This window comes from Dipodomys merriami, unplaced genomic scaffold, assembly GCF_024711535.1.
Source record: "Dipodomys merriami isolate MVZ:Mamm:240054 unplaced genomic scaffold, mDipMer1.0.p SCAF_3, whole genome shotgun sequence".
NCBI classification, from domain to species: Eukaryota; Metazoa; Chordata; class Mammalia; order Rodentia; family Heteromyidae; genus Dipodomys; species Dipodomys merriami.
Window position 1 is genome coordinate 81,592,834 of NW_027204492.1, and position 12,793 is coordinate 81,605,626.

The 12,793-nt window shown below is 43.6% G+C and overlaps 1 protein-coding gene across 1 annotated transcript in view; it reads right to left on the bottom strand.

The window, feature by feature from the left end:
- Window positions 1-3,380: 3,380 nt before the first annotated feature.
- Gnl3l (G protein nucleolar 3 like) overlaps window positions 3,381-12,793 on the bottom strand; it is a 54,064-nt gene continuing 44,651 nt past the window's right edge. Inside the window, exons 15-16 of the mRNA XM_070040392.1 lie at window positions 11,660-11,882; window positions 3,381-7,217 (exon numbers count right to left, since the gene is read on the bottom strand). Of these exons, the coding sequence (XP_069896493.1) occupies window positions 7,135-7,217; window positions 11,660-11,882 (306 nt within the window). The 3' untranslated portion in view covers window positions 3,381-7,134. The remainder of the gene's footprint in view (window positions 7,218-11,659; window positions 11,883-12,793) is intronic.

Consider the following 12,793-nt stretch of genomic DNA (forward strand, 5'->3'; position numbering starts at 1 on the left):
GTAAAGCACTGGCCTTGAACACAAAAGCTAAAGGAAAGTATAAGACCCTGAGTTCAAGCCCCAGTACTGACATGCACGCACATGCGCATGTGCGCGTGCACTCCCCTCTCCCCACCTTAAACTAAGCCAGGCACAATGGCTCTAGCTACTTGGTAGGCCCAGAACCCTCAGGGCTCAGAGGAATACCCAACCACAGCTTCATTCCTCCACGATCCACCAGCAGCATCTTCTGGTCAGGCAGCAAGTAAGGCAAATACTAGATGTGAGATTTCATTGATCTTTTCCAGCAGGCATGCCGGCCTGAGGTTTCTTAAAAGTTCCCATAATATCTCCCCATCCTGAAGATGTCTGTGCAGTAGCACAGAACACAAGTGATCAAGTGGATGTCAGGCAGACCTGGGCTCTGACAAATGGGTTATTTTACCCCCTGGAGCCTCAGTATCCTCTATCTATCCCATGGAGTAATCATGAGGCATTATGGGTAAAGGGCTGACCTCCCAGCCTCATGCCAACATGAATTTAGTAGGCACTGGGCAACCAGATGCAAGAGACTACAGGATTTGTGTGCCCTGGCTGGCTTAACTGCAATCCCCAGATTGTAATCTACTCACCAGCACCCAGCTCCCAATTGTGATTTAAACAACTAAAAAACTGTGTACATGTACAAGTGCAGATGGATTTGGAAAGTTCTGCTCTAGAGTGTGGGGTGGGAAAGAGGATGACAGGATGGAGTAGGATATGGTCAGTAGAGACCTCCTTGTCTGTCCCTCTACGCTGAGGTTTGGCTCAGGTGTTTAAAGTAGCGTTGTTGTGACACGATTGCAAAATGGTAAAGGGCAGGGCCTTGCCAGTGCCTGTCCACTCCCAAAGGCAAGCTGGCCAGGGTAATCTGCATGAAGTCATCCTTACTATAGAAGCCCTGGCTGCTTGTCCAGGCCATCACATATTCCACCATCTGAGAGAGGGAAAGAGCAGGAGGAATGCACAGTTAAACATGGTTACATCTATCTTGTTTTGGAAAGGGTCTAATAAAAAACACAATAAGGGACTAGGGGTCAATTCAAGTGGCAGAGTGCCTGTCTTGAGTGAAAATGCCAATTGAGAGGATGATGCTCTGAGTTCAAGACCCATATCCTTACATACAAAGTAATAATAGTAATAAAATTTGAAGAGTCAAGTTAAAGCATTCTTACATGGATGATAATACCTTACCAGTCAGCTGGGCATCAGTGGCTTACACCTGTAATCCTAGCTATTCAGGAGGCTGAGATCTGAGGATCATGGTTCAAAGCCAGCTTGAGCAGAAAAGTCTGTGAGACTCATATCTCCAAAAACCACTCAGAAAAAGCTGAAAGTGGGGCTGTGGCTCAAGTGGCAGAGCACTAGCCTTGAGCACAAAGAGGCTTAAGGACAGCACCCAGTCCCTGAGTTCAAGCCCCACAACAGGCAAAAAAAAAAAAAAATCGTATCAGTCAATGGAATCCACCACTTTGATAGTCTAAATAAAAATAGAATTGTTGGGTGCTGGTGACTCATATCTGTAATTCTACCTACTCAGGAGGCTAACTAAGATCTGAGGATCATGGTTCAAAGTTAGCCTGGGCAGGAAAGTACATGAAACCCTTATCATTGAATAACCACAAAAAAGCCAAAAGTGGAGCCTTGGCTCAAGTGGTAGTACACTAGCCTTGAGTGAAAAAGCTCAGAGACAGAGTTCAAGCTCTAGGACCAGCAATAAACAAACAAACAAACAAACAAACAAACCTATCAGCCAGTGCCAGTGTCTCACACCTGTAATCCTTGCAACTCAACTCAGGAGGCTGAGATTTGAGGACTGAAATTCAGAGCCAGCCCAGGCGAGAGTCAAAAGTCAAAAGTCAGAAGCATCTTATCTCTAATTAACCACCAAAAAGCTTGAAGTGGAGCTGTGGTTCAACTAGTAGAGCACTAGCATTGAACACAAAAGCTCAGAGATAACACCCATACTCTGAGTTCAAGCCCCAGGACCAGAATAAAAGAAAAAAAAATCGTATCAACAGATACAAGAAAACATTATAAAATTTGACATCTATTTTTAAATAACTCAGAAAAAATACAGGTTTATTGCAATCTCTATGAAAATTTCAATGATCCGTGTGTGTGTGTGTGTGTGTGTGTGTGCACGCACGCGTGTGTGTGTGTGTGTGTGTGTTGGTACTGTGGCTTAAACTCAGGGCCTAGGTGCTGTCCTTTAGCTTTTTCACTCAAGGATGGCCCTCTATTACTTGAGTCACAGCTCCACTTCCAGCTTGCTGGTGGCTAATTGGAGATGTAAGTATCATGGACTTTGAGCAAACTACAATAAATAGATCTCAAGTGTCCTGAGTAGCTGAGATTATAGGCATGAGCCACCAGTGCCCAGCTTTCCAATGGCATTTTTCACAAAAAAAAAATAGAAAAAAAATCCTAAGGTTCATACAGGTACAAAAGACCTTAATAGTCAAATCAATACTGAGAAAAGTAAGCAGCAGCATACTTCCTTATTTCAAAACACATTACAAAATTGTAGTAATTAAAACAATGTTCCTGATATAAAAGTAAACACATACACAAATGGAAAAAAATATAGAAATTCTCCAAATAAACCCACAAGTCTACATCCAATGGATTTTTAACTGAGTTGGCAAGAACATACAATAGGGAAAAGAGTTTCACCGAAAAAGTAATGCTGAGGGCAGGGAAGGTGGCTGGCTCACTGGTAGAGTGCTTGCCTTGCATGCATGAGGCCCTGGGTTCAATTCCTCACCACCACATAAGCAGAAAAAGCCAGAAGTGGTGCTGTGGCTCAGGTGGTAGTGTTAGCCTTGAGCTGAAAGCTGAGGGACAGCACCCAGACCCAGAGTTCTGGCCCCACGACCAAAAAAAAAAAAAAAGTAATGCTGAGGCCGGGTGCCAGTGGCTCACTCCTGTAATCATAGCTACTCAGGAGGCTGAGATCTGAGAATCGTGGTTCAAAGCCAGCACAGACAGGAAAGACTGTGAAACTCTTATCTCCAATAAACCACTCAGAAAACCAGAAGTGTTACTGTGGCTCAAGTGGTAGAGTGCTAGCCTTGAGCTGAAGCGCTGAAGGACAGTGCCTAGGCCTAGAGTTCAAGCCCCACAACCGACAAAAAACAAAAATCTTGGAAATGTGGAACTGAAACTTTTATACCCTGATGAGTACATCCAATGGTAGAGTAACTTTGCAAACACTTCAATAGTTTCTAGGAAGTTATGAATCTATATCAAAACACCAAATTGAGGATAGGGCTGGGTCTCAGGTGTATAATACTTTCCTAGCATGCATAAAGTTTTGGGTTCTTTTCCCACCACAACTTTAAATAAATCATCACGCTGTACACCTTGAATATGTAATTTTTATTTGTCAATTTATACCTTGAAAGCTGAAAAAGATGACATACTTACAATACTATTCAGCCTTTAAAAAAGGAATTTATGACACGCATTACAATATAGATGAACTTTTGAAGTGAAATATGCCAGTCATAGTAGGACAAATAGGCCAACTGGTATAGCCACTTTGAAAACAGTTGAGCAGGTTCTCAAAATACATTGGGCATATATCTCAACAATCCATCACTAGTTACTCTAGTAAAATGAAAACACAGAAAGTCAAAAACATTTATGGTAGTTTTATTCAGTGCTCCCAAACTGGAAAGAATCCAAACGTCCCCCAACTTGGGAATGAATAAATGTTTAGTATATCCACATTATAAAGCAAGGCTCAGAAATTAGAACTACTGATACACCTAACAGCATGGATAAACATCAAATCTATTATTCACAGCAAGTTATCCCAAAAGGTTATGTACTGTGTGATTCCACTTACACACATTTTTAAAAACACAAATGCTAAGGTCCAAGAACAAACCAGACATTGCCAGAGTGTAGGGTACTGGATTTGACTCTAAAGTAGCAGGAAATGAAATCTGTTGGGAGAAAGCTGAAGAACTGTTTCGTTCTTGTGTTAGTAGTTAACACAACTCAATACATTTATCAAAGCTTACAGACTACACACAACACATTTTACTCAGATGCAAACTTAAAAATAAAAGTTTTCAAAGCCAATGGTATTGGGGGTATGTGGCTCACATGGCAACTTTGCTTAAGCAAGCACAAGGAGTCAAGGTCAAATCCCAGTAATGCCAAAAAAAAAAAAAAGTGTTGAAGTTGCCCGCAGCTGCATGCCTGTAGTCTCAGCTACTGGGGAGACTGAGGCAGGAGACTCCTAAGTTTAAGGCCAGCCTAGGTTACACAAGACTTTATTCCTTAAAAAAATCAACAATTAAAAACTTAATGATCTAAAACAACCCTACCCATGATTTTATTTATATAATATCCACACCAAAACCAAACCATAGGGATATATCCTGAGGACTGGGGCAGGTTTGGGGGTGGGGGATGTGGGAGCTGACTCCAAAGTATGCAGAGTTTGAGGGGGTGATGGAAACATTCTGTATAATGACAACAGTGGTGGGATACTTCTGCACATGTCTCCAAATTCACAGAACTTAAAGGGTAATCTTTACTGTACGTAACGTCTGATATTTTTTTAAAGAGAAAATACTTTGTAAGCAAACAGGAATTGGGAATGAACTGGCCTTACTTTAGGGCCACAAAAAAAAATAAATAAAAACTTGAGAGCTGGAGCATAGATTGGTGGAGGAGTACCTGTCTTGTATGTACACTTGTCAGCATTGGGGTAAAAATGAAAAACAACTTGAGATATAGTTAGAAATGGTAGCATATACCTGTAACTCTAGCACTTGGGAGGCAGGGGCAAGAGGATCATGGGTTCAAGGCTAGCATAAGCTAGAGAGTGAAATACAGAAGAAAAAAAAAACTTGATATGTTATTGGTAGAATGCCTGGCATCTGACATTCTTATCTACTGATTATTATCTACTGATAATGTGACACTGGTAATGTGAAATAAGTTGGACATCATTGAAGAAGACTCTGGGAGCACAGCTTTATAAGATACTGGTTTTTCTAAACCAAAAAAGATCAAATGTATTTAAAGGACTCCATAACAGTCTGGTACACTGTAGATAAATGATCCTTGTCCATTTGTTAAGATGGCAGCACAACGCACCCACAGGAAATACAGCATTTTAATTTAATTACACTTGGGTTCCAAATCTAAATGCATTTTGTCAATATTTAGAACATAATCCATTACTGGCAGAGCTCTATCAAAGGTTCAAGGAGGCACTAGAAGCCAGCCACTGGTGGCCCACACCTGTAACCCTAGCTATTTAGGATGCTGAGAGCTAAAGATCACAGTTCAAAGCCAGTCCTGGTAGCAAAGTGTATGAAATTCTTATATCCAATTAATCACCAAAAAAAAAAAAAAAGCAGAAGTGGAACAAGTGACAAGATTGCTAGCCTTAAGCAAAAAAAAAACAAAACAAAACAAAAAAAAAACTCAAGAACAACACCCAGCCCCAGTGTTCAAGCCCCAATAGTGACACCAAAACAATAAAGGAAACAATAGATTCTCAGAGCTCAGTGGTTTGTGCTCAATCAATAATCATCTCCTGTGGATGCCCCTGAATGTAGAAGGGGTCTCAGGATACCCTACAGCCAATGGCTTTTCAGTACTTATTATAATTTCCCTTTTAGTATCTTCCTATGTAAATGAGGGGGGTAGGGACTTTGAGACTGACAAGGGCAAAGGCTGGTTTATCTACTACTCCAATTTCCCTGTGGTATTTGGGAGAAGGTGGCAAATAATACAAATAATATAATATTCACCTCCTTCCAATGTGTCAGCTCAAATAGAACTTCAGGAACTGAAGTTGTATACATGAACCAATACTCCATTAGAAACAGATTTTGTTTGGAATACCACTGAAATCATCTCTGTGGCCTTGTTTGGGTGGATCCCACCTATTACTCAAAAGCCTGCGTGTTAAAGGTTGGTCACAGGGTGGCGCCATTGGAAGGGAAAGGAAACTCCCATCAGGTGGGGCTTGATGGAAGACCCTCTCCAAAGGGATTGTGGGACACCCTCCCAAACTCCTCTTCCTTTTTTGCTTCTTGACCATGAGATGTTTTGCTTTACCACAAGTACCTATTGCAACATGATACCTTACTACAGGGACAAAACACTGTAGGCAATCAGGAATTTTGCTGTAGTGATAAAAAGCTAACCCAGGGTCCCAGGTGCTTTCCTGATAGGGTTAAGGATGCCCTAAAAGTGTTCATTATGCTGTAAAGGAGTGGCTTCCAGGCACAGGGTAGAGTTGGCTCATACATTCCCACCTGTAGCAGCTTTCTTGAGGACCACTCTGAATAAAAGGTTACCAGAACCCTCTTGAATCATGGCATTCAAAAGATGGCACTGCATGAGACAAAGTCACACAAAAGTGTGGCCAAGTGAATCACTTGAATTAAAGTGATTCCTCCAAAAACACAAGTGACAAGATTGGACTTGTCCTTAAGGCATCCAGTGTCCCACCAATAGGTGCCTTTTTCTTGTCAACAACAACAACAAATAAGGTCTGTAACAATTCACCACTCTCCAGACCCTTCCAGAGACAGAAGATTCATCACTGATGTACCTAATCCCCACTTATCACCCAGGTGAGACCTGTAGACTTAGGAACAAGATACATGGCTGAGAGCCAACTCAAGGAAGTACTTCCTGTTCAAATCCCTTGTGGAATGGTAAAAAAAAAAAAATCACTCTTCTTCTGGGGATGTCCAGAACAACCAGCAGTCTAACCTCTAGTTACTTGTATATTCAGCTATCCAACACGGTTTGGTGGGAAGTAAGCCCTCATATCAGTTCAAACTACAGAGTTGAGACCCTGGAATAGGAGATGGGAAATATATTGTTGGCACCTAGTTTCTGTTGATTATTTAATGCCTCTTGGAAAAGAGTAGGGATTAAATACAGGGTATTGGATTTGGCAGCTCTAGTCCCTTGGGACTCTTTTTACCAGAGAGAAAGGAGGGAACCATGCGGGGAGGAGATAAAGGGTGTAAAGGTATTCTTTCAATATACAGGTACTTCTAGGAGAACCAATTTTTATCTCCCATCCCACAGGAATCCAAGTTTGGAGAGGAGGGGAGGGACATCAGCAGATCAATCTCCAGCACTGTCATCACCGTTCCCAGAAAGGTCGAGGGCTGTCATCATAGAATCAGACAGCTTGCTGGCGATTTTATCTGCAGAGGAAGAAATACAGGCAATCTTTTGGTAACTGGCTTGCCAGTAGAAGGGCTGTCACAGCTGGTCTGTATCTGGCTTCGCCTGCACAACATGGCTCAAATACCCCTAAAATATTTATTACTTAATAAAACAACTGTTAGCTATGTCCTGGTGGATTTCTCCTGTAATTCTTGCTACTTAGGAGGCTGAGATCTGAAGAGGATCATGGTTGAAAGCCAGCTGGAACAGGTAAGTCATGAGATTCTTTTTTTTTTTTTTCCTTGGGGTCCGGTCATGGGGCCTGAACTCTGGGCCTGGGCGCTGTCCCTCAGCTCTTCAGCTCAAGGCTAGCGCGCTACCACTTGACCCACAGCGCCACTTCCGGCTTTTTTCTTTTTGCTTATGTGGTGCTGAGGAATCGAATCCAGGGCCTCAGGCATGCAAGGCAAGCACTCTACCACTGACTCATCTTCCCAGCCCCAGTCATGAGATTCTTATAGGTAATTAATCAACAAAAAGACAAAACTGGCAAGGCACTGGTGGCTGGAGTCTGTAATCCTAGCTACTCAGGAGGCTGAGATCTCAGGATGTGAAGTTTAAAGCCACTCTGGGCAGGGAAGTCCATGAGAGTATCTCTAATAAACTACTCAGAAAAAGCTGGAAATAGTGCTGTGGATCAAGTAGCAGAGCACTAGCCTTGAGAAAAAGAATCTCAGAGGGGGTAACAAGTTCAACAAGAAATGTACTTATCACCTTACTTATATAACTGTAAACACTCTGTGCATAACCTTGACAATATAAATATTTTTTTAAAAATCTCAGGGATAGGGGCTGGGAAGGTGGCTCAGTGGTAGAGCGCTTGCTTGCCTTGCATGCATGAGGCCCTGGGTTCAATTCCTCAGCACCACATAAGCAAAAAGAAAAAAGCCAGAAGTGGCGCTGTGGCTCAAGTGGTAGAGCGCTAGCCTTGAGCTGAAGAGCTGAGGGACAGAGCCCAGGCCCAGAGTTCAGGCCCCACGACCGGACCAAAAAAAAAAAATAGGGATAGCACCCAGGCCCTGAGTTCAAGCCCTAGGACTGGCACAAAAAAAGTGGAACTGTGGCTACTATAAGAAACCAGTTTGCCGGGCGCTGGTGGCTCACGCCTGTAATCCTAGCTACTCAGGAGGCTGAGATCTGAGGATCACGGTTCAAAGCCAGCCCGGGCAGGAGAGACCGTGAGACTACTACCTCCAATAAACCACCAGAAAACCGGAAGTGGCGCTGTAGCTCAAGTGGTAGAGCGCTGGCCTTGAGCTGAAGAGCTGAGGGACAGTGCCCAGGCCCAGAGTTCAAGCCCCACGGCCGACAAAAAAAAAAAAAAAAAAAAAAAAGAAACCACAGTTTGACGGACTCACGCCTGTAATCCTAGCTACTCAGGAGGCTGAGGTCTGAGGATTGATGTTCAAAGCCAGCCCAGGCACGAAAGTCCAAGAGACTCTTATCTCCAATTAACCACTAGAAAACTGGAAGTGGTGCTGTGCTCAAGCGATAGAGCACTCTCCTTGAGCTGAAGAGCACTGGGACAGCGCTCAAGCCCTGAGTTCAGGCCCCACGACTGACAAAAACAAACAAACAAACCACAGTCCAACCTCACAGGAACATCCATTTCTCTGTGAAGTATCACTCCATCAGAGCTTCTATGTCAGGATTTCATACTATGAGGCTTGAAGCATTTTTCTGTCTTCCAAATAACAACAGAAAAACCCAGCAGTTTTCGTGTGTGTGTGTGTGTGTGTGTGTGTGTGTGTGTGTGTGTGTGTGTGTGTGTGTGTGTGTGTGTGTGTGTGTGTGTGTGTGTGTGTGTGTGTGTGTGTGTGTGTGTGTGTGTGTGTGTGTGTGTGTGTGTGTGCGCGCGCGCACGCGCACACACACATGTGAATACTGGGGCTTGAACTCAGGGCATCATGTTCTTTTTTTTTTCTCAGTCGTGGGGCTTGAACTCTGGGCCTGGGTGCTGTCCCTCAGCTCTTCAGCTCAAGGCGAGCGCTCTACCACTTGAGCTACAGCGCCACTTCCGGTTTTCTGGTGCTTTATTGGAGATAGGAGTCTCACGGTAAGACCCGGGCTGACTTTGAACCGTGATCCTCATATCTCAGCCTCCTGAGTTGCTAGGATTACAGGCGTGAGCCACCAGCGCCCGGCAGGGCATCATGTTCTTGCTTAAATTTTCTGCTTAATCCTGATGTTACATTGGTGAAGCCACACCTCCAGTTCTCACTTTTTGCTGGATAACTAGATGAGTCTCTTGGGTTTGTCTGCCCAGGATGGCTTTGAACTCAATCCTCAAATCTCAGCCTCCTGAGTAGCTAGGATTATAGGTGTGAGCCACCAGCACTCAGTAACAGCATTTTCCCTCTATTATATAAACTTAGCACTGCACCATTACACCTCAAACCTTTCATAACAAAAGTTGCAGCTCAGTAGTACCAGCTTGGAGACTCCCTGATCACCATTCAAACCTCCCATCCTCCAGACATACCTCCTGTTCCTCAGGATTCTGAGTTTTCACCTCTACCAGGAAGCCTTTGATTACTTCCACCCAACCACCACTCACAGTTCCCTGTGAGTTAGAGTCCCTCACAGTGCTTGCTATGTTTCAGAGTGATCATGGGACCTTTCTTTTATCTCCATTCTACTTCCTAACAAGAGACTAGGAGTTCAAGGGCAATTCATCTCTGGATTCCTGAGACTCAGTGTGGAAACAGGCCATAAGTGAATGCTTGATTATGAAATATGGCCTAATTAAAAGAATAGGGCTAGCCAGGTGTCAGTGGACCATGCCTATAACCCTAGCTACTGAGGGGGATGAGATCAAGGAATCCTGGTTTGAAGCTAGCCTAAGCGGAAACTCCCAAGACATTCTTTTTTTTTTTTTTTTTTTTTGGGTCCGGTTGTGGGGCCTGAACTCTGGGTCTGGGTGCTGTCCCTCATCTCTTCAGCTCAAGGCTAGCACTCTACCACTTGAGCCACAGCGCCACTTCCGGCTTTTTTCTTTTTGCTTATGTGGTGCTGGGGAATCGAACCCAGGGAATCGAACCCAGGGCCTCATGCATTGCAAGGCAAGCACTCTACCACTGAGCCACCTTCCCAGCCCCGTCCCAAGACATTCTTATTTCCAACTAACCACCAAAAAGCCAGAATTGGAAGTGTAGTTAAAGTGGTAGAACACCAGACTTGAGTGAAAAAGCTAAGGGACTAGCAGGGATCCCACCTATAATCCTAGCTACTCAGGAGGCTAAGATCTAAGGATGACAGTTTGAAGCCAGCTGGGGCAAGAAAATCTACAAGACCCTTATCCTCAATTAATCACCAAAAAGCTGGAAGTAGTGCTGTGGCTCAATTGGTAGAGCTCTAGCCCTGCACTGAAAAAGCTCAGGGACACTACGAGGCCCTGAGTTCAAATTGTAGCACAACACCAAAACAAACAACAAAAAACACAAATAAAGCTTACAGGATCAATCAACCCTACCTAGGTTTGCATTTTGTATGCCATCAAATACTAATATGAATATGTGGCTTAATGCCTGCAATCTTACTTGGAATATATGGCTTACCACCTGCATGCCTGTTTACTCACTGACCAAAATGAGTATAACACTGAGTATAACAATGAGTGAAGATACATACAGTTAGCCTTCGGAATCCATGGGATATTTGGGGAAAAATTAAGTCCACTGACTTAGTATACAATGGAGATAAGAGTTTCATGGAAGCCAGGCGCTGGTGGCTCACGCCTGTAATCCTAGCTACTCAGGAGGCTGAGATCTGAGGATCGTGGTTCAAAGCCAGCCCGGGCAGGAGAGACCGTGAGACTCCTATCTCCAATAAAGCACCAGAAAACCGGAAGTGGCACTGTAGCTCAAGTGGTAGAGCGCTCGCCTTGAGCTGAAGAGCTGAGGGACAGTGCCCAGGCCCAGAGTTCAAGCCCCGACCGACAAAAAAAAAAAAAAAAAAAAAAGAGTTTCATGGACTTTCCTGTCCGGGCTGGCTTTGAACTGCGATCCTCAGATCTCAGTCTCCTGAGTAGGTAGGATTACAGGCAGGAGCCACCAGTGCCTGGCTGACACTATACTATATATAGACTAGGCCTGTGGTTATCCAACTGTGGTCTCCAGAAATTAATAGGATTTTTGCTGTGATTTTTGTATTTTGTATTATAGTTATTAATTTTAAAATATACTATGTCCTCGCTGATATTATGAAGGGTCCTCTTACCACTGAGCTACATAGTTGGTCCTTGAAATCTGAGACTCAACAAACTCTTTACATGATTTTGATGAAATCTACAGCTTGAGAGCCTGGTGTTAGTAATTGAGCCTTCTAACCCATCCCTAGCATGGAGTTGGACATACAGATGCTCACTGAGGAGCCCCCTAATCCAAACTCAGACAGGCACAAGGGGGTCAGGTAATCCCACCTGTACGCTTCTGCATTTTCTTCTTATTCTTCAGGGCAGATGCCAGAGCCTGGCCCTGTTGCAGAGGGTCTGTCTCCATGATTCTCTGTAGCATTGGGCGGCGGTCCACTGAGCGCACATGTATCACACCATTGTTCCTGGTGCCATACTGGTCCACATTACGTTTAGCCCATCCTATCTGATGACGGTTTGGATTGGTACAATAGCCAGTGAGGTCACCAATCTGGGGAGGAAGAATATAATGTTGAAATCCTGACCTCTAGAAAATCTCCAAAGACTTCTACAGAGAGGCATGGACAGGCTTTGGTAGGAAGAAAAGTCCTGGGGCCATTGAGAACTCAGTTCCAATTTGGGTTCTCCAGCTGCTTAGGTAGCCTCAGTCTGAGTCTGCCACTCATCAAATGAGGTGGATCATGGGTAGTTGACACGGGTTCTGCAAGAATACAACTTAAAAGGAGGATGACTATATTAATGATAATTGGTATTATAATGACTCTTTGCTTTAAGGTCTTTTTTTAGGGGTGCAGATACTGGGGCTTCAACTCAGGGCCTGGGCACTGTCCCTGAGCTTTTGTGCTCAGGCTAGCACTCTACCACTTGAGCCACAGCTACACTTGACACCTATTTTATGCTCAGCCCTGGGTGGGGTAATGCTGGAGACAGAGAAATGAGCCAGACTCAGCTTCATGTTCAGGAAGCAATCTAGACAAGGAGTATATAGCAATCTATCTCACAAATCAGATGTATGTTGTCTGCCCATTACAAAGAATTGGTGACTGAGAGGCTCGAGGCGATGGTGGTGGTCAACATACCACTGATAGGGAGAGGTACACCTGACTAAACACTGGAAAAACACAGAAAGCATATTATTCTCTAAGAATATACACCCATAGGTACATATATACTGACATGTACCACATAAACATGATTCAGGCAACAATGAACTACGTGGCAGTATCATGAAAGATACTGCCTTCTATAACTTGTCTTATTTTGTGTAAGTATACTCTAGGATATTGATACAGCAACAAAATCATCTAACAATTCATCTCTCAGATCAAAATCCCTATGGCTAAGCATCATGTATAAACTCCTTTGTACACATGTATTAATTTAATTCTTCTAAGAATGATA